Source organism: Coloeus monedula, assembly GCF_965178545.1.
Source record: "Coloeus monedula genome assembly, chromosome: 8".
In the NCBI taxonomy this organism is placed as follows: domain Eukaryota; kingdom Metazoa; phylum Chordata; class Aves; order Passeriformes; family Corvidae; genus Coloeus; species Coloeus monedula.
In genome coordinates this window covers 33257890-33276512 of record NC_138788.1, presented here as the reverse complement: position 1 = coordinate 33276512, position 18623 = coordinate 33257890, and the positions used below count along the sequence as shown (strand labels likewise).

Sequence of the window (18623 nt, the reverse complement as noted above, 5' to 3'; positions counted from 1 at the left end):
AATAAAGAGGGCAGGGATCAATTATTCTGCTCTGCACTGGGGGAATGATGTGAAGAAATCTACCTAATTGGATATGAAGGCTTCTTATTCTAATTTTTCACACAGGGAAGCAGAAGAACAGGCCTATGAATATTGTGGAATCTGTTCTCAGAGGTCTGAAAGACCTCCAAGGGCACTCAGACATCTGTTGATCATCTAAGTGTATTTGATCTCTGTTCAATGCAAGAGGATCTTGAGCCCTTTCCCAGTCCTTTGTACCAACGATTTTGCAAAACACTGGGCTTCATAAAACACAGGCACATGGCATGGCCCTGAGAACAGATGAGGAAGGGAGTTTGTACACTGAGTGCTCACCAAAGGAAACCTGTAGCTCTGAGTAAAGGAATAAGAATCCTCTTTGCAAATGAACAGTCCTGCTTCAAAGACTTGTCTCAGTCATCACTGTCTCCCAAAAAAAAAAAAAAATGACATGGATTGCAGAACCCTGAACTTCAGACCAGAAAAAGGGAGAGCATTGAGTTTGGCCAGACTGACTTTGCAAGAAACAGAGCAGGTCCATAGCTCAGAGGTAATTCTTCATCCTTACACAGTGACTTCCATCTAAGGACCTCAAAATATTAAAGCTTCATTGCAGGATTAAATCTTTATGAGCTAGGTGGCAATCTCACAGTATTTTACAGAACAGTGAGCAGAAGGTTAAGAGATGTGTTTTGCAGAAGATCTGATCATCACCTGTGACTGAAATCAAAGAAGTCTCACTGAGCTAAACAAAAGCAAGATATGCTCAGATTCCTCAAATCAGTCTAATTGTAGCTTGCAATTAGTGAATAAAGAATAGAAACCTAGAAGTACAGGCTTTCATTTCATACCAGCTCCTGCCAGTGAATGTGAGTCATCAGGGTGCCTTAAAGCATGACTGTTCATCACTACAGAAACTATATGAACCAGAAAGATGCCACACTCTTTAGATTGAATAGACCTCATGCAAACTTCTGTCACAAACACAATTGCTTTCCTGGCAAGTTTCAGGCATGCAGCTGATACTGAAACATAATGAGTTATTTTAAAAGTCACTTGCGTAAAATAAATAACGTGCAGCATATGTTATGTTTCAGGTTATGAAAACATTCCACAACAAACTAGCTTAAAACAATTAAAAACGTTTCAGTCAATGGACAAAAGTTCAAGCTGTAACTTTTCTTGAGCTGTCTCTGCTTCCAAGCATTTGTCTTCATGATATGTGTATTTTCAGATGTTGACAGCAATGTTCCACATATAATCTGTTTGAAAATCTCCACACAGATTTGCTACTAGTAGAGACCTCAAAACGATGACAGAAACAGGCTAAAATGAACTTTTTGTGTGAGATGATGCATGATGGGATGAGAAGAGTTCACACACAAAAACCTGGAAATTCTGGCTTTATCCAGCAGTCCAAGCTACAGCTGGGGAAGTTCCGACCACGCAGCCAGGGACTGACTGAGGGAAAGTGTGAAGGCACTGACAGGGAGAATCCAAAATCCTTGAGGTTGGGAAAGACCTTTAAGATCACTGAGTCCTATCATGAAATTCAGAGGAGAGGAGCGGATGAGGAGATGGAATGTCTGGGCTGTATTTTGATTTTGGGAAATCAAAGTTGGGCATTCCCTTGGTGAGGGAAAGGATCCCAGCACCGTCACAGCACACGCAGTCTCCTAACGCCCTTTGGTGCTATGCACAAAAATGTTGGAACATTCTTTTGCCTTTCCCTGTGTCTGATCTTATCTGTTCAGTTTTAGCTGTAAGTGTAGTAAACAGCCAATTCTACATCAGGAGCAGCTTTAACTAATCAACTTCTGCATTTTCTTTTTTATTATTTCTTTTCCCTGCCACAGTCATTTGGGTCTGTATGAGGTGAACCAGTGAAGCAAAAGGCTTCATAATTCCATGATATTTGCTTTGAGATGACAGATGTAGGAATTGGCAGTGAGGTGGATGGGGAGTATGGAAGGCCCCGTGTTATTAGTAGCAATTTATCCATTACAACAGTGTGCAGACATGACACCTAAGGATGTGGGCCTGTAGTGCCGGGCCCTACAGACACGTCATGAGAGCCAGAGCTTCCAAAGCAAACCAATCTCATCAGCCCTGGAGTGGGAGCAGGGGCCAAAGATATGAAATACGTCATCCAAGATTACAGAGAGGGTCAATGGCAGAGAAAATATTGAGCCTGATCCTCTTCCCTGACCAAAGGGCATTTTCAGTACTGAGGGCAGGATCACTCGCTGGTATCTGAGGGAAGCAAATCAGCAGTGCCTGTCAGCTGTGGGGTTTGTTTTGTAGCTGCAAGCTGAGCTGGAGTCATGACAAATCTGTTTTCCCTCATATGCTACTAAGCTATCAAAACACATGTTGACACACAGAAAAATACAATGACTGGAGACAACAGAGCCCTCAGCAAGCAGCTGGGCATGCTCTTGCCTGGAGGGGTTGTACCAATGCTAAACAAAGGGCCACGCTACCACCTCAGTTCTTGCAGTAGATCTAATGTAGCTTCAGGCTCTCTCACTTGCCCTGGACTCCTTGCCTCAGCAAGCCCAGCAGCAGAAAAAGGACAAGTTTCCTCCCTGGGTTTCCAGCATTCTTCCTCTTTGGTGCTGGGATACAAGCTGTAGTCTAGAACTATGCCCTTCCTTGGAAAAACACCAGCCTCTGAGGTTTCCTTTCTGACAAGTGCATAGGAAGTATATGAATTATTTTTTGGCTCTCCTGTTAGTCACCAACAGGGCCTGCTATCTGGCTATACCTTGTTTTTCCTCTTGTCAGTAGACATTTTTGTAGCTACTCCTTTCTAGAAACCCCATTTCGGCTCCAAATTGTGGCAAACAAGCAACTGCCATGCGCATGGTGTGAGTCAACGTCTTTCCTACATAAAGCTCTTCAGTCCAAAGTGTGGTTTCCTTGGAATGTTGACTTACTTGATTCAGAGAAATTTGGGGGCATAACCACAACATGAGTTTTGGAGCAACAAAGGAAGAGAAAAGGCTGCCTAGGCTCAAGAAGGAGAAAATTCTTCCTGGCTCCTATAGGTGACCAGAGCTTAAACAGCCAAAGCCTCATAGAAAGTAATTTTGAAATAACAAATTGTCCCATGAGACAAAATTTAGTTGCTTCATCATCTTCTTTTGCAAGTCCAGTGAATCAGCTGCAGACTTTATACTCTTCAATTAAACAGAAACACTCGCCGCAATTCCAACCAGCTATGGGGTTTTTGGTACAGCTTATTTTAAGGATCTAAACTGGTCAAAAGATATGCTTTTGACTTCAATTAGTGAGAAATTTGGCCTCACAAGAAGTGCTTGGCAGGGTATTTTTCTGGATCTTCAAACCCTAGTCCTTTCCTACCCATACTTTTTAAATAATTCTTTAGAAGCATGCTCATAGAGGTTTCTTCACCAAAGAAACACATTTTTCCTCCTTTCTGCAGACAATAGGTTTATTGGTGGAGGGGTGCTCATAAACCAGCCAGCTGAAATTGTTTTAAATAAACTCACTTTAAAGCAGGGGAAGGGAAAGTTTTGGTTTACTTGTTGTTGCTCTTTTTCTGCCTTAAAAGAATTTTGCACCCATGTTAAAGGATGAAAAGAGATTAAACAACCTGTACCTGTCAGCAGGATGAGGGGGGCAGCTTAAGGAACAGAGTAGAAGAGAAGGTGGATATCAAGCAGGATATTCTATCCACCCCACAGTGAGGCTGCTCAAAATCCTTTGGAGTGCCACAGAACCACTTTTGTAAGCAACCCAAGGGATCCATGGCTACAGAGCATTGCTACGAGCAGCCAGATGTTTGATAAAGCTTTTTGGGAAAAGAATGGTATTTCCACTATTACTAGCAGCAAACATGACAGGACAATTCTGAAAGCTTCTCTTCTCAAGGAGTTTTTTTCTCTTGTCACATGTGCTTAATAGGTTTGGATAACATCCAGTGTCCAGCCTTTTATCAGGACCTTCCTACCTTTCAACATTCTACTGCACTGATGGATGGCCTAAACATTAGCAAGCAACCTTATGTTGCAATAGTCATAGCTTGGCTTCCTCTGGTAAACCAAATGTCATTTGTTCCATAAAAAAAAAATAAAAATTCCTAAACATATAAACACTCATTTACAACCTCAACGTTACTGAATGGCTTTCTTGCAGGAAAACAAACAGATCCCTGCTTGAATTCACTCCTGAGACACGAGGCTGTAAACAGGAGTAACCCTTCCCTTGCAAGCTGAAGCCTGATCCCCACTGAGCTCCACTCCATGGCTGCTTTGCCATCATTTTCCAGGGGGATTCTATGGAATTTGCCTTCATCTTTTTCCATTAGCAGGTCAAAATCCTGAGGAAACACTTGAATGAAGAAATTAGAATCCAAAAGAGAGTCCAGGAAGGTCTTGGAAAGAATAAGGAAATGAATTAAACAACCATCAGACAGGAACCAGTGGCCCACTCACAAAAAGACTGGAAACACCCAGGAAGGCAAACAAAATCACTGCTAGCACTGCTGGAAACAGGGCATTCCCATATCACCTGGATCACACGATCCATTAGCAGTTATATGGGAGCAGCCACCTGCAAAGAACAGAAAGGGAAGACATTTATTGTAGGGAACGACACACTGTTTGCAGTGGCATATTCCACTCTTCCTCACTTTGGCTAGTTGGACAAACATCAGTGCAAGATAATAAACTTCCTGTATGCTTGATTTTGGACTCAGGTCAGAGTCTGACTTGGTTAAAAAATAATAAATTAGCATACTAGCTGAGGCTTGGCAAGCAGGTTAAGTGACTTTTTAAAGTGTTGTTGCATTATTGGGAAAAAATATTAAACATGAATAGCTTGAAGTGTCACATATCCACAACTTAAATATGCTGATTATTTCTAAATCAATTTGTAAAAAAAAGACTTTTTAAATAAATCTCACTTTTTACACTTACCTAGCAATATTTTAAGGAAATGAAATATATTTTTTTTTCTGTGAAATTTAAAACCTTCCTTATGGTAATCCTGTGATTCCTGGTTCCAAGTTAAAATAGCACAATCTAACTTTATCAGCTTACTGATTCTTCTAGTTGCATCATCCCAGCCAAAGGTGTCAGCCTCAGGCATCTCATCTGAATTTGCCCTGGCCCACTCTTGTGAGGCTACTCAGATGCTGAAGTCTCCAGATGTTTTTCCAGAATCCTAATTTCCTATTACAAGGCAATCAGGTGAGAAATAAGGTATGATTAATTTCCATTATCACCATGTGCCTCTTCATTCTCTTCTTTGTTGGGATTAAGCATAGGTTTGCCTGTTACTGCTTCTAAGTTTAGCACAAGGAATCCTGAGCTCACAGAGACATTAGTTGACCCATTATGCTTTTAGCTTCAGAAATCCAAAACTGAACCAATCAGCAGAGTTGCAGCAAGTGGGGGGATGGAAGGGCTGTGGAGGTCAGGTCTTGAAAGGACTCCTGAACTATTGAGAAATTGTGCAGAGAAGCCTGTGTGGATATGCCATGCAAGGTAATTTAATGTATTCTGCATTACACCTAGCAAGGAATTCACCTCATCAATCTTTAAACATCTAAAAGCTGAGACACTCAGAGTCTCCCCGGGCTCCCCGCAGCCAGTGGGAAGAAAGAGTCATCTCATCTCTCCAATCCAGATGCCTCCAAGGCTGAGTGCTGGGAATGCAAGAGGCTGGACTCACCGGAGGTCTATTTTAATGTCATTCTGTGCAAACACACAAAAGCCATCTCCTGCAGATTTCTGGAAGTTTTGCAAGTCAGTGTTCCAGACAGCTGGAAAAGGCTGATTCCTTTTTTCCCATGTGGGCAAAATTTTCAGGCAGAAGAGGCTGTTTCTGGGAAAGCTGAATGGACCTGAAAGCTTTTTAGAATTAACTTCCCTGGCCACTGGATAATCCATACAAACCGAATATAAGTCATGAGGGGCATGCAGAGAGGATAGGGAAAAGACGACCCTTGAAACAGAGAGGAGGACACTATAATTAGCATATTCATTAGCCAAGGGCAGGCAAGTACAGCCTTCCCGTTGCCAGATAACCCAGAGCAGATCTGCTCTTTGTTTGCAGAGTCCTCTCGAATGGCCTGGCTGTTCTCCGGGAGGAACTGGAGCAGGCTGGGGGGCCTGCCCTGCCTCACAGACAGATGTAAGCCAGGTTTACATGTGTGGCTGATATCCATTAGTGGAAACGAGTTTCCATTTTCTAAAGGGTCAAGTCAGAGTAATTCCAGCAAACACAGGGAAGCCAGAAGGCTTTTGCCCAATGACCACGGCATCCCAATGCTTTTCCTGACCACAAATGACAAACAGTTACGAGGCATGTACACTGGGGAGTGTAACCTCTCCAGAGCAGGGAAGGACAAACAGAGCTTCAAGAGCACTGATTAGCACAAAACCAGTGGATGACTCCAGCCCAGACCTTCTACCAGTGTGAGCAAATGCACTGCAAATGCAGCCCTCCCTAAGTCTAAAGGACAGGACACGGGACCACCCAAGGACCTAATCCGGGACAGCAGCATCAGGACAGGGCAGGCTCCATGTTGTTTCCATAGACTCTCCTGCAGTCTGGCACCACTGCAAGAGACAGAAGCCCTCAGTAAGTGTTTAGTTAACTAACATTTGCACTATAAACAGTGGGTAAAGCATGAGGAAACAGGACTCGAGCAAACCGTGAGAAAAAAGCCTTTTTGCCTGAGACCACAGCAAAGGGACTCCTAATCAAGGCAACACTGTGATTTTTCAGCTTCCCTACCACACTACATTACGGCCCGGCCCCAGTGACAGACAAATGCTTATTAAAATAAATTCTGACTAGAAAGCATTAATTTGAGTAACACGGTTGCCGTTCTGCCTCTCAGATATTTTCCCAGAACTGAACTTTGGAAAGATGAGCTTTTTCAGAACGCCCACTGAGAAGGTACTTTCCTGGACTCAGACAGTGATCAGCAGAGATATTGATTGTGCTGTCTCTGCAACAACAACAGGAGTTATACATTGATTTCTCTGGAGACTGGATTATGTATCGATTAAGCGAGCTGCAAAGCAGAGCCCTAAGTAATGCTATCATGTCTGGCTAAAATGGTACTCGTAGAGTAGTGAAGTCAATAGAAAGGGGAGATGAGAAATCCATTGAGGCAAAGGGCAAAGTCCCAGGGTAATTAATTAAATAGCAAAATTCTCCTGGCTCAAGTGATGCCAGGATTTCTACTTAAGCATTTAGCATCCTGAAAAGTCTCCTAATAGGAACCCAAAGGACGCAGTGAATAAGGCTTTGAGCAAGTAAATAATTCTAGCCCATCCCGAGTCCATGTAACACCCTGTGGACAGACAGGCACCTCATTCATTGCTTACTTCAATTGGGTCATTAATGAAATGCATAGGGTTTAGAAAAATTTGAAAACTAGCTGTAGAGATAAGTCTTGGACCAAGTCTTAAGGGGCCATCCACTGCAGCCAGTGAAAACTGGCTGATACTGTGTTGGCCTTTTATCAGCAAGATAATAAGCTTACAGGGGGACAGTCATGACTTGCTAGATATAAGTGATACAAGCTGAATTTGTAGGAGAAAGATAACAATGTAGAAAACAGTCCCTGAAGGCTCACCTTTCAAAACACAGAGCCTCTGTCTCGCATTAAACTCTGCAGATTGCTTTACAGAAGCTTAATGTTTCTATCTTCTACTCCTTCCATAGAGCGGCATTCAGCTTTTGTTTTGGCCATCCCAAAAACTAATTATAACATGTTCCCCAGGAGGCATGTAGTAAAACTAAACACTTAGAGAAAGAGGTCTCAGGACTTGAATCCAATTCTTGGTGTGGTGTGACCTGCAGGATTCAGCCAGAATCATCAAGAAGTGATAGATGAAACTTCCCTTCTGGGAGATGGAAGGGCTCCACTGATCAGCAAAGATGACTCACTCAGAAGCACAAGTGCTGAAGTTTGCATTTATTTTGGTGGTGAAAATAGGAAGGAGGGAAGAAGTCTCAAGGAGAGAGGCCAAGATCCTTGTTTTCAGGATCAAAGCAATGGCCAAAAGGAAACTACTTTGATGGTGCACAGAGCTGGGAGAGGTGTCCGTGAGCAGGAGCCTGACTCAGCTGCATGGCCTGGCCCAGCAGAAGGGCTTATGTGTCATTTTAATTCCACCTAACCCATCTTACTTCTGTTTTCTTCTCCATAAACAACTGATTTGAGAGAAGGGCACATTTTAGCCAGTAGACAAGTGGAAGGTCAGGCATTGCTGATCAGCCAGAGTCCCTTTCAAGGGACTTTTCCCTCCCTTCCTTATCCTATAATTGTTCATAAAAACAAAGACATCGTTTCGTTTACCAAAATCCCCACTGCTAGCCTTAGACTGGAGTAAGGAGTTTGTTGCTGTGCCCAGCTAACCTCTTGCAGCAAAGAGAGTGCAAACATGGCCTTTATTCTGTGCATTTCCTGGAGGAAAGGAGACTGGACAGGAATTCAGATAAGAAAATTAATGCTGTTGCCGTTCTTCATATTCTGTGAAGTATTTTAATGGGGATAACAATACACATTAGACATCCTGTTCAGTAACATTTTTAGTACCCAGCTGAGTCCAAATATAAACTATAATGGCATATGGAGACTGTCTTAAGAGCCATTTCAAATCAATTTAGTTTTATATAGCATCTCTCAAGGTGATTTACAGTGAAAAAGCAAATAGTGGGATAGTGATTTAGTAGAGTAAGGCATGGCAGCTGTCAGGCAGGAAGGCAAAAATGCTGCATGGAGACGTAAAACTCCAATTGAAAAGCAGTACAAAGGTAAATATATCTCTTTCCTCTTCCAGTACAAGAAGCAGTCAGGTAATGAAGCCAGGTTGAGTTCCATTTAACTCAACAGTTCAAGGGAGCCATTTACAGATGGAACTGGACCTAAAACTGAACCTTTTCCACTCGACTGCTGAGATTAGGAAAAAAACAGGGAAGAAATATTTGTGACCAATTCATTTTAGCAGTTTTTACCATCATATTTCACAACCTCAGAAATTTTAGACTTCCTGTGGGTTGGACTTTTGCCCTAGGGGCTTATGAAGTCAAGCAGGCAGCTTTAACTGCCTTTTTCATGGAAATTGTTAAAGCCTTTTTTAAAGAAGCAAGATTCTAGTTAAGAAACCTGGACCTGGCTGGTGTGACAACCATTGTGCTGCTCCTGTGCAGGGAGAAGGAATAATTCTTCAGAGAATGTTTCCCTCAGCTACAGGACACCTCTCCTGTGGGTTTTCGCCCTCCTGCTCACCCCTCAAGTGAAGCTGCTACAGAAGCCATGAAAACACTCGTATTTTGGCATTCTTAGTGTGACGATCACATGTGCTCCTTACATTTCCCTCCCACCAAACAGTTCAGAATGGGCTGCTGGATGTGGCTGTTTCAGTGAACTTGAGGCAAGAGAGAGGGAATACTAATGTCTTCCTAGGACCTGAGTACACAGAAACCTGGAACAGCTCAGTGTGGAAGGGACCTTTGAAAACCATCTGGTCCAGCCTTTCATGGGAAAGGGAGCCTAGATGAGATGATCTAGGGCCCAACAGCATCTTGAAAACCTCCAGTGATGAGGATTCCATCACATCCTTAGGGAGGCTGTTCCTAGGTATCCCTTCTTTGAGAGGCCTTAACCACTCATGTTCCCCTCCAGGTGCCAGTGTTTGTATTTGTCACTGCTGTTGCCTGTAGGTCAGGGGAGATGGTGGAAGCCTGAGCTGCTTGTCCACCAGGCCAAAGGTTTCAATTCCACAACAAGCACATAGGGGCAGTTCAGGATGGCAAAGCTGTGGAGAGCCTGAATTGTGATCACTTGCAAAAGCACCTCCCTGCTCTACCATCCTGTCGAGTGCTGGGTTTGTTTAGTGGCCTCGGGGCGGATGCTGAGCGCTCTCACAGGAGCTCTCCCAGCGGGAATTCGCTGCTCCCACACGTGGAGCCCGGCACCTGCACGATGGCACCGTCTCACAGGCAGTGGCTGCATGAGTCACACGGGGCTGGGAGTCCTGCTGTGAGGTCTGTTCATCTGGGAAAGTGCCTTCTCTTCCTTTCTGCTGTGCAAGAAGTGTATGTTTTATTGAATAAAGAGCATGTTCCCTATGCAAATGAACGCCCTTTGGAATGGTGATATACTGACACGCTGTATGTTAAATATGTATGCCCTTTAAAAACCTAAGCGAGAACTAAAAATCATTTATAAATATTAAAGAGCACAAAGTCTACTTTTTGTTTTCACTGTGCTTCTGATCCTGCACTCTGGGAAAAATACTCCTCACATTATAAGACTGAATTATCTGTCCAAGAACTAAACCTATAATTTTATTCTATCAGTCAAGCTGTATGTCACACTATTTTTGTATCAAGACAATCAGGTTCTTTGAAGCACAGACACACACCTACTTAAAAGAAGCTTTCAGCTGAAAGCAGAAGACTCCAGAATCAGCAGCAATTTGTACCTTTCAAGGGACTGATAATTAAATGGAGAAATGCAGATTCCAATGAAAAGAAAGTTTCTTTTCAGGCCAGGATGGTGTTCCATTAGGACATTTGGGTCCAGATTCATCCATTTGGACTGCAGACATCTAACCTGGCTTTGAATCATTGACTTCTGATGGCTTTTCTTGTGTCCTTTGGAGATACTTATTTCTCTTTCTTGACAAGAAAGGACAGTAGGGCCATCTGCTCTCCTAATCTGACTAGTTTAGTTAGGTATCTGAAATGAAATCGAATCAATCCAGGCCTTGCTCTATTTTTTTAAGTATTTGTTGTATGGGACACCTATTAGAAAATCCAGTACTTGACCCATTGTTACAGCACAGTCAGCCTCACCTCTAGGAAGTATTTTCTGCTACACAGGGTTTCCACATCCCTCTGGGAAGAAGCAGAAGTTCCTCATTAAGGAAAAAAAGTGCAGCAAGACCAATGCAGACATTAAACCACCAGCACCAGGGAGTGAGGTTTAGGTTACAAGTGAAGGAGAGCATCTCTGTGTTTCACAGGATCACAAAACGGGTGATCTTGGAAGGGACCACTGGAGGTCATCCAGTTTTCTTCTGCTCAGAGTTAAGTTAACTTGCAAATACCAGAAAAATCTCAGGACAGACTGTAAATATGCTGTGCCAGTTTTACATTCTGAGAAACCAGGTACACAGGTCTAATAAGAAGCATGAGGCACAGCAGAGAATGGAAACTCCAGCTCTGGAGTCCCAGTATTTTTCCTTCCTGTAACACCACCATTCTTTGTTGATGAAGAAGCAGTGGTTTTCAGCTTGGTCTTCACTGCACATTCACTAAATTATTCCATGTGCTTCTGGTTGCACTATGGATGGCAGGAGAGCCAATGGACAGCAGTGAAGGGCTTTTGGAAACCTGCAGCAAAACTGGTTGAAGTGAAGCAATGCTATCCGTCCCTCACTTTACTAGCTCTGCTATCAGCAAAATGCCTTTTTGCATTTCCAGATGGGAACTGGAGCAGTGGGAAGTATTTTCCCTCAGTGTTGGTTGCTTGTTCCTCTGTTGACAGGAGTTTTAAGACAAAAGGTCATTTTGGTGGATTTAAAAAGCAATGGAACTTCATGCCCCTAATGAATGGGCAGCAGGAACTCATACTGGCAGTGCTCAATGGCTGCACATGAAACTAGCCAGGCTCAGTAAACGAAACCAGATCCCAAAATGCAGCCTGAGATAACTGAAAGTATGCATCAAAGTTTATTGTAGGAAAATGACTGACTGGAAAAAGAGTGGTCTGCTCTGCCCCTGCACCTCCAAAACATATTGTACCATTTAAACCCTCCAGAAAGACATCTGCCAAAAATGTGATTAATTCTCCTGAAGGTCAAATGTATTTCTCTTGTAAAACAGTTGAAGCAGCAATTGTACGTCTTTGATTATTCTTAGGAAAGCAACTTAGGAAAAATCCTAGGATTGCTCTTGTGTTTGAAGTCGGATGTTTACTGCTTACTGGCAGTGACTTCGGTAGCAAAGGTGAAATGTGGTCAGGAAATGATTGGAACCTCCCCAAAAGGGTTAGTCCCAGAGCAGCCTGTCCCAAATTCCAGCAGCACATCCGTGTCTCTGTTTGGAGTGCCACCCTGTGGACACGGCGGCTCCCACGAGCTCCTCTCCTTCCCACAGCCCCGAGAGGCAACTCTCAGGACCCACCGTGGTGGACACAAGCACGGGTGACAGCACCTCTGAGCTCCAAACCCCACTGTCCCCTGTCAGTCCTGAGCGTCCCTGCCCACCCTGGGGAAAACGGTGCTGGCGGAGGAGTGGGGATTTGTGTACCAAAATGCAGTGTCTGTTATGAAAGGCCATTCTTGCCTGTGCTTTCTGCACAACAGAATATGAAATGGCACCACCACTTCTGAGCTGCATAGGAAATAATTGGGGCATCTGTTGGTAACAGCTGAGGTCTCTTGCATTACACCCCCAATGCATAGCTTTGCACACTGAGAAGAGACCAGAGAAGCCCTCTCCTCACTCACAGATGAATTAAGCCTCTGGTAAGTCAAGTTCATCCTTAGAAGTCAATTTCTGGATTGCATTATAATTTTTTTTCTGTCTGTTTGTGTAAGACTTGCAGGTTTATTCACTGGAGAGTGCCACCATAAATTTTAGGAGTCTGGCTTACAAAGCGTGTAACAACCTTGTTTAGTAAAGGTGTGCCTTGCAGAATTCCTTCAGTAATGCCACTTTGGCTGCCCCTTACCTCTGGGGTGAGGTATTTCATCACGATTTCCTTTCCTTTCTCTCCCAGCTTTTCATCTGGAGCGATTTCATATTCTGCCTGGAACAGACATATAAACAATAAAAGTCAATATTTGCACTCATATTTCACCATTATAACTTCATTTTGGATGTGGCCTTAACAGAACACTCTGTATGAAAAATCCAAAGGACAAATATCATTTTCTGGTGGAAGTAAAACCTGTACACACAATCTCATTAAAAACCTTCCACTATATTTTGACCAGACCCTAGTGATGAATCTTCTGGGGCTTTGTCTCTTAATTAACACCAAGACAATTTAATTAAATTATATTTTATAACCTTACCAAGCCAGCTTTCAGAAAGCTTTCAGTGACAAGAGACGTCAGCTTCATTTGGTTTTGCTCAAAAGGAAGGTGGACACAGAAGGTAAAATCATTTCTCTGAACAGTAGAGAAAGTGAATGTTTGTTAACTCCTGCCACAGTGGTATTTCAAGTACCAGGTGAAAATATGTATATATTCTTCAATATGTTGTCTTTTTTTGTTTAATGTGTCTTTTCTATGTATTTATGCCTTGACCTTGGTCTAACAATACCTGTGCAAAGCAGAGAGACCTGCCCATCACTTTTAGTGATCCTTGGCTCAGTCCCTCCAGAAGGCTGATTTCTTAGGCAGATTTCTTAGGACCAAGAAGAGACAAGACAGACTATTTAAAGGAACAGACACTATAAGCAAAATTCTCTTTGGCTTCCCTAGTGCATTAAAAAAGGGAGCACCCCATCCTCACACACAAAGTCTACCTACATTTTAAAATTCTGACTGTGCTAGGTATTGAAGCATTACTGACTTTTGATGAGCTTCAGGAAAATGTTTATATTAGAAACAAAAGCAGCATTACATGTGTACCACGAAGATATTAATCACTTCAGTTAAAGTTTTGGATCCATGGCAGGCATTCGAGGGAAACACATGCTGCAGGGGACCCCAGTGGCTAAATGACAACAAGTTCCTAGAGACATTCCTGCTTGGCACTGCCTGGGATATGAAGCCTTAGCCTTTGGATCAAAATATTTTCCAGAAAAAAAAAAAAAAAGAAAACAGCCTAACAGCTTTCATGACTGTATTAAAGAAAAGATCCTAGAAAATCCTGCCAAACCAATTAAATAACCTGGTCCAATACAAGCTGTCTGTGATGATAAATGAGGAGGAAGCTAAAAAAAAAAGAAGAGAAGGTAAATCAGACTGAACTGGCAAACACTTGGAAGAACAAATTTCAGAACTACTGCCCACTGGAAGATGTATGTACTGCTCCAGGCTGGATGCAATAAATCTGCAGGCTGGCTGTAATGGATACCCCTGCTAAGCAAGCCTAGGAATGACATGGAAACCACAATGTAGTAATAATGCTATTCCCCTTCTATCTGGCCAGTGCTCATTTAGCTATTGCAGCTCAAGTCTGAAGCTGCATATTTACACACAGGCATAGCAGGTTGCTCGAACAATCTGGAATTATGATCTGATTTGGTTTGGGAAATGATAATGGCACAAATAGAAGTGATGGAAAAAACCACCAAAAACTAAAATCCACAAGTGCAGTACTTCTTTTTGAGTGAACATTTCGGGGATGAAACTGATTATGTTCTCATAAAACTTAATACAAGGGTTTAGAAAACTCTTTTATCCAATTTCCCGTCCTTTTAGATGGTATCTGAGTATGGGTCATTTCAGCTCTTAAAGTACAGGAACTCTGAAATGCTTACAGCATCTTAGCAGCCTTTTTCTCCATGATTTCTCTCTCCTTCATTTGCTTTCAAACTCTGATAATACATTGGCTCTCTAGCAAATAAAACCTGATTATAAGCCATCATCTGCTATTTGAAGTGCACCAGGGAACTGTCAAAAAATTTGATGTCCTTTTTGCCACAAATAACCTATAACATTTACATCTCATTGGAACTGTACAACGGGACAGACCACAAGACAGAAATTCAGCAAGAACTGGATGTCTTGAAACCCAATTCCTGATGGGATCCAACATATGCAGAGCTAAGTGCACACCTATACAGATACAGAGTATCTCATTCTGTCTCAAGATAGACAGCAAAGAATAAAAGGAAAGTTTAATTATACTTGCATTTGACATTCCCAGGAAATGTGACATGGTGGTGGCGAAGGTGGGAAGTGACAGACAAGTGAGGATGTGAGAAGGAACCATAAGCTCCAACTGTGCACAGTGTTGCTTTCACTGTGGATCTGCACTAGAAGCCTGTTCCATTTTGTTCCTAAGTTCATTATTATTTCTCCCTTCAGTGCCATTTTTGAGCTATTCAGCAACAGACCCTGGTACATTTTCAGCTGTGACCTGTTATTACAGGAGATAGACAGGGATGTCCCCATGCTCCCTCTGCCACCTGCCTGGGAAGCCATCAAGGTCCTCAACTCCTGGTCTTGTGCTTAAATCACAAGGTATCTCCCCTTCTTTCCCAATACTCAAAAGCATGGCTACATTAGGGATGCAAATCCCTAATTGCTAGAAATAACATCACTACTTAAAATCCATGTGGAACAAAATATTTTCCATTATTCCTTTGATGAATCCAGGCATGTGTTTCAAGGCTCCTGCTCTGAAGTCTAATAGCTTCTCCATGCCCTAGTTAGGTCAGACAGGGCCCTATTCATAGACCATAAATGAGGGGAGGATTTACGATCACCCTGACTCTATGGGACAAGCTGCAGGGAAGGCTCTTTCTGTGGGCAGGCACAGATCCTTCAGTCCAAACGGCGAGAGGATGTGGGCTGGCCACTGCTTGCTGCTAACTTTTCTTCTGGCTGCTGTTTTGGAGGTAGTATTACTTTGGTGGCTCCTTCTTCCACAGAAGGAGTCCTGGCTGGATGGAGGCATGGGGGTGCCAAGCATCCTTCCCTTTGGAGCAGCTGCCCTCAGGATGGGCTGAGGGAGATCAGATGGAAAAATGCTCTTCAGCTGGGAAAGGGAGCAACATCTAGCCTGTGATTGGCTGTGGGATGGGGCCATGGGCTGAGGGACAGCTCAGGTTTAGGGGCTGGAGGCTGCCTGTGATGGATGGAGAACTACCAGGGCAATGACACAGAGACCCCACAGCGGGCTCACGTTAATTCTGACACACCAATTTATCTAGTATTTGATTTTCATCTTAAATATTATTTGAGCTCCTGAAACTGCATGTCTTAAAAATATGTGCAAATGGAAAAACACATCCAAAGAGATCTCTCTGCAGATCTGGGAGGATGCTCTCCCACAGCAGGTAGCTGATGGTTGCCTGTGGCAGCGCGGCATGGCCACAGGAATCATCATCCCTTGTACCCACCAGGAGATGGAGATGGGAACAGACACTCCCACCAGAGCAGTTTGGGCTTCTTGGTAAAAGTCAGGAACAGTGGAATCACCCTCTGAGCATCTGCAGGAGGTTATTGGCATTTCAGTCCCAATTTTACATCTCCACTTTCTCAGCTCCATCCTCTGTTATCCCCAGAATCTCTCTCTGCTCACTCCTTTCTCAGACTCCAGGCTCTGCCCTGTTATTGCTCTGTCCTCAGTGGCTGTCCTTGCACTTGCCTCTGCTGGAGATTTAAAATCTGTGACTGAAAATTGGAAGGCAAAACCCCAAACAGCTGGGATTCATAATAACTCGCGTTTCTAAATGAAAAGTGAACTTGAAACCACATTTTTCATACTTAAAGGCAGGGCAAAAAGAGTCCTTTTGACTGTTTAAAAACACATTTTGAGTTAATGAGTTTGTTGATATCAACAAACTGGCATTTCTGATGGAAAAAGCCTGAACAGCTTTAAGACACACATACACAGATGGTTTATATACCACGAAAGGGACTTAACCAAACGAAATCTCCCTAACAGCAAGACAGGGTTTTTACAAATGGCATTAAATGGATGCTCACTCATCCTTTCACCCCAGATAAGTGCAATGTCTAGTGAGGCGTTCAGCTGAAAAGTCCACCCGAGGAGATTCTGCCTCTCACCCTGGCCCCTGAGCCCAGATATCACAAGCAGAAAGAGGCAAAAGAGGCAGCAAGGCTATTTTCCACCAGAGGATGTATTTTTGTGGGACTTCAGTGCAAAAAAAAACTAATATTGTTCACATTCGAGAGAAAATAATGACCAAAATTGTCCACATTCTCCTCCAGTCAACCTAAATCTGGGTCCACATTAAAATGTTAAAAGTTCTCGCCTGGAAAAAAACCATTATGAACGTGAGTAGATGAAGCAGGATGGGGAGTCCTGAATCTGAAGTCTTCATTATAATGGCAAATAAAATCACAGGAGAGGAGAAGGAAATGTTAGGAGCTGGCACCCTGGGAATGTGCTGTTGAGAAGGGGAGAGGAGCAGGAGGTCCCTGCTGAACTGAATTGCCACCTTCTTGTGCTGGAGGCACTGGCTGTGGAGAAGGAAACACCTCTTGCTAGCACCTTCCCTGCTCACTGATCTGCCTTTCAGCACAGGAAACACAGCTCGTCACACTTCATTTTAATGGCTGTCTTTCAACAGCTCCGAAGTTGAATGATGTCGCTAAAATATTTGTAAGCAGAGCAAAGTGTGCTTCAGGGCTGTGCGTGATTCCTTGGGTAAGGGCTTCTAGAGGAGCTGATTTAATCATAAACCATCTCCATCTAACCATAGTAGTTTATGTTCACATAGTTCCTCCATCTGAATGGCTACATCAGGGTTTGGTGAGCTGTTCAAGGGAGATCTCTGTGGTTCCATGCACCCAGATAAGCACGCGATGCCTTCAGAGCCACATGGGTGCTGGGTGGATATTTTATCTTGGCAATCAGCACCTCTGTCATGAGTTTGTTTGCACAATATCCGCAGCAAGAGATGGCTGTCTGTCCTTACAGCCCTTTGTGCCAGCTGGGAGAAGGGGCTGCTGTTGCTCCATTTCCCAGACAGACAGACAGACAGACACACTGACAAGCACTCACTGGTCCCACAGCAGCAGTGGGAACCAAACAGCCACAGCTCCACCAGTGCTGTGATGCAAAGCTCTGCATCTCTTTGTTCCCATTGCTGTTACCATCTAATGTTGGGGCCTACTGCTTACAAACCACATGCCACATTAGTCTGGCCTACAACTGATTGTGACTAATGACCCAAACACTGCTCTCAGAAAACATGTAAAGACTTTATGCCTCTGAGCACTTTCATCTCAACTACTGGTTGAAATTGGCCAAGGTATTCACAGGTTTCAGAGGGAGCTGACAGCTACACACCTACATGCATGCAGAATTTAGTGATACAAATCCTCTTCCTTCAGAAAGCAGCTTAACAACTGTTTAACAGACAAAAATCCCCAAATCCTGCCATAATCAGATTTGCAGAAGACTACATCAGACCAGGTTAGTTATTTCACACAACAGCTGACATAAATGTCCAGTCAAGAGGGGATTTTTTTAGTCTCTTTACGTATTCTGGTCTGCAAGGTCTGGATGATTCTACCAGCCTTTGGAAGCAAAGGTGTGAGAGAGCTTAGTTTCTCACAAGGATGTTGGTAGGTTGTTTAATGTCTGACTTGGCTTCTGGTTTTCACCCAGAAGCCCCCATTGCTTCTTTCCTTACAGACAGTGGAGTGCGTGAGTTAAAAAACTGTATAAAAAATTGGGAGGCATCAAAGACTGGCTCCTGCCAGTGACTTTGTGACCTGGTAAAGGCACTTAGATGGACTCTGAAAAAGAGAGGTGGTCCTCCCTTTCATTGTGCAAAAAGCTCTGTGAGTCTCTCATGAACTAAATATTATCCCCTTTTATCTTTTCCCTTTATTTGACATTACACAAAAGCTAATTTTTGCATCTCATGTTAGAAAAATAACTAAGACAAAAGA

The 18623-nt window shown here is 43.2% G+C and overlaps 1 protein-coding gene across 1 annotated transcript in view; it reads right to left on the bottom strand.

The window, feature by feature from the left end:
- The window catches only part of GRK5 (G protein-coupled receptor kinase 5), a gene marked incomplete at its 5' end in the record, with an annotated part of 148881 nt that overhangs the window by 31813 nt on the left and 98445 nt on the right, over positions 1 to 18623 (bottom strand). The window contains one exon of the mRNA XM_082286520.1: positions 12749 to 12826. Coding sequence (XP_082142646.1) covers positions 12749 to 12826 — 78 coding nt within the window. The remainder of the gene's footprint in view (positions 1 to 12748; positions 12827 to 18623) is intronic.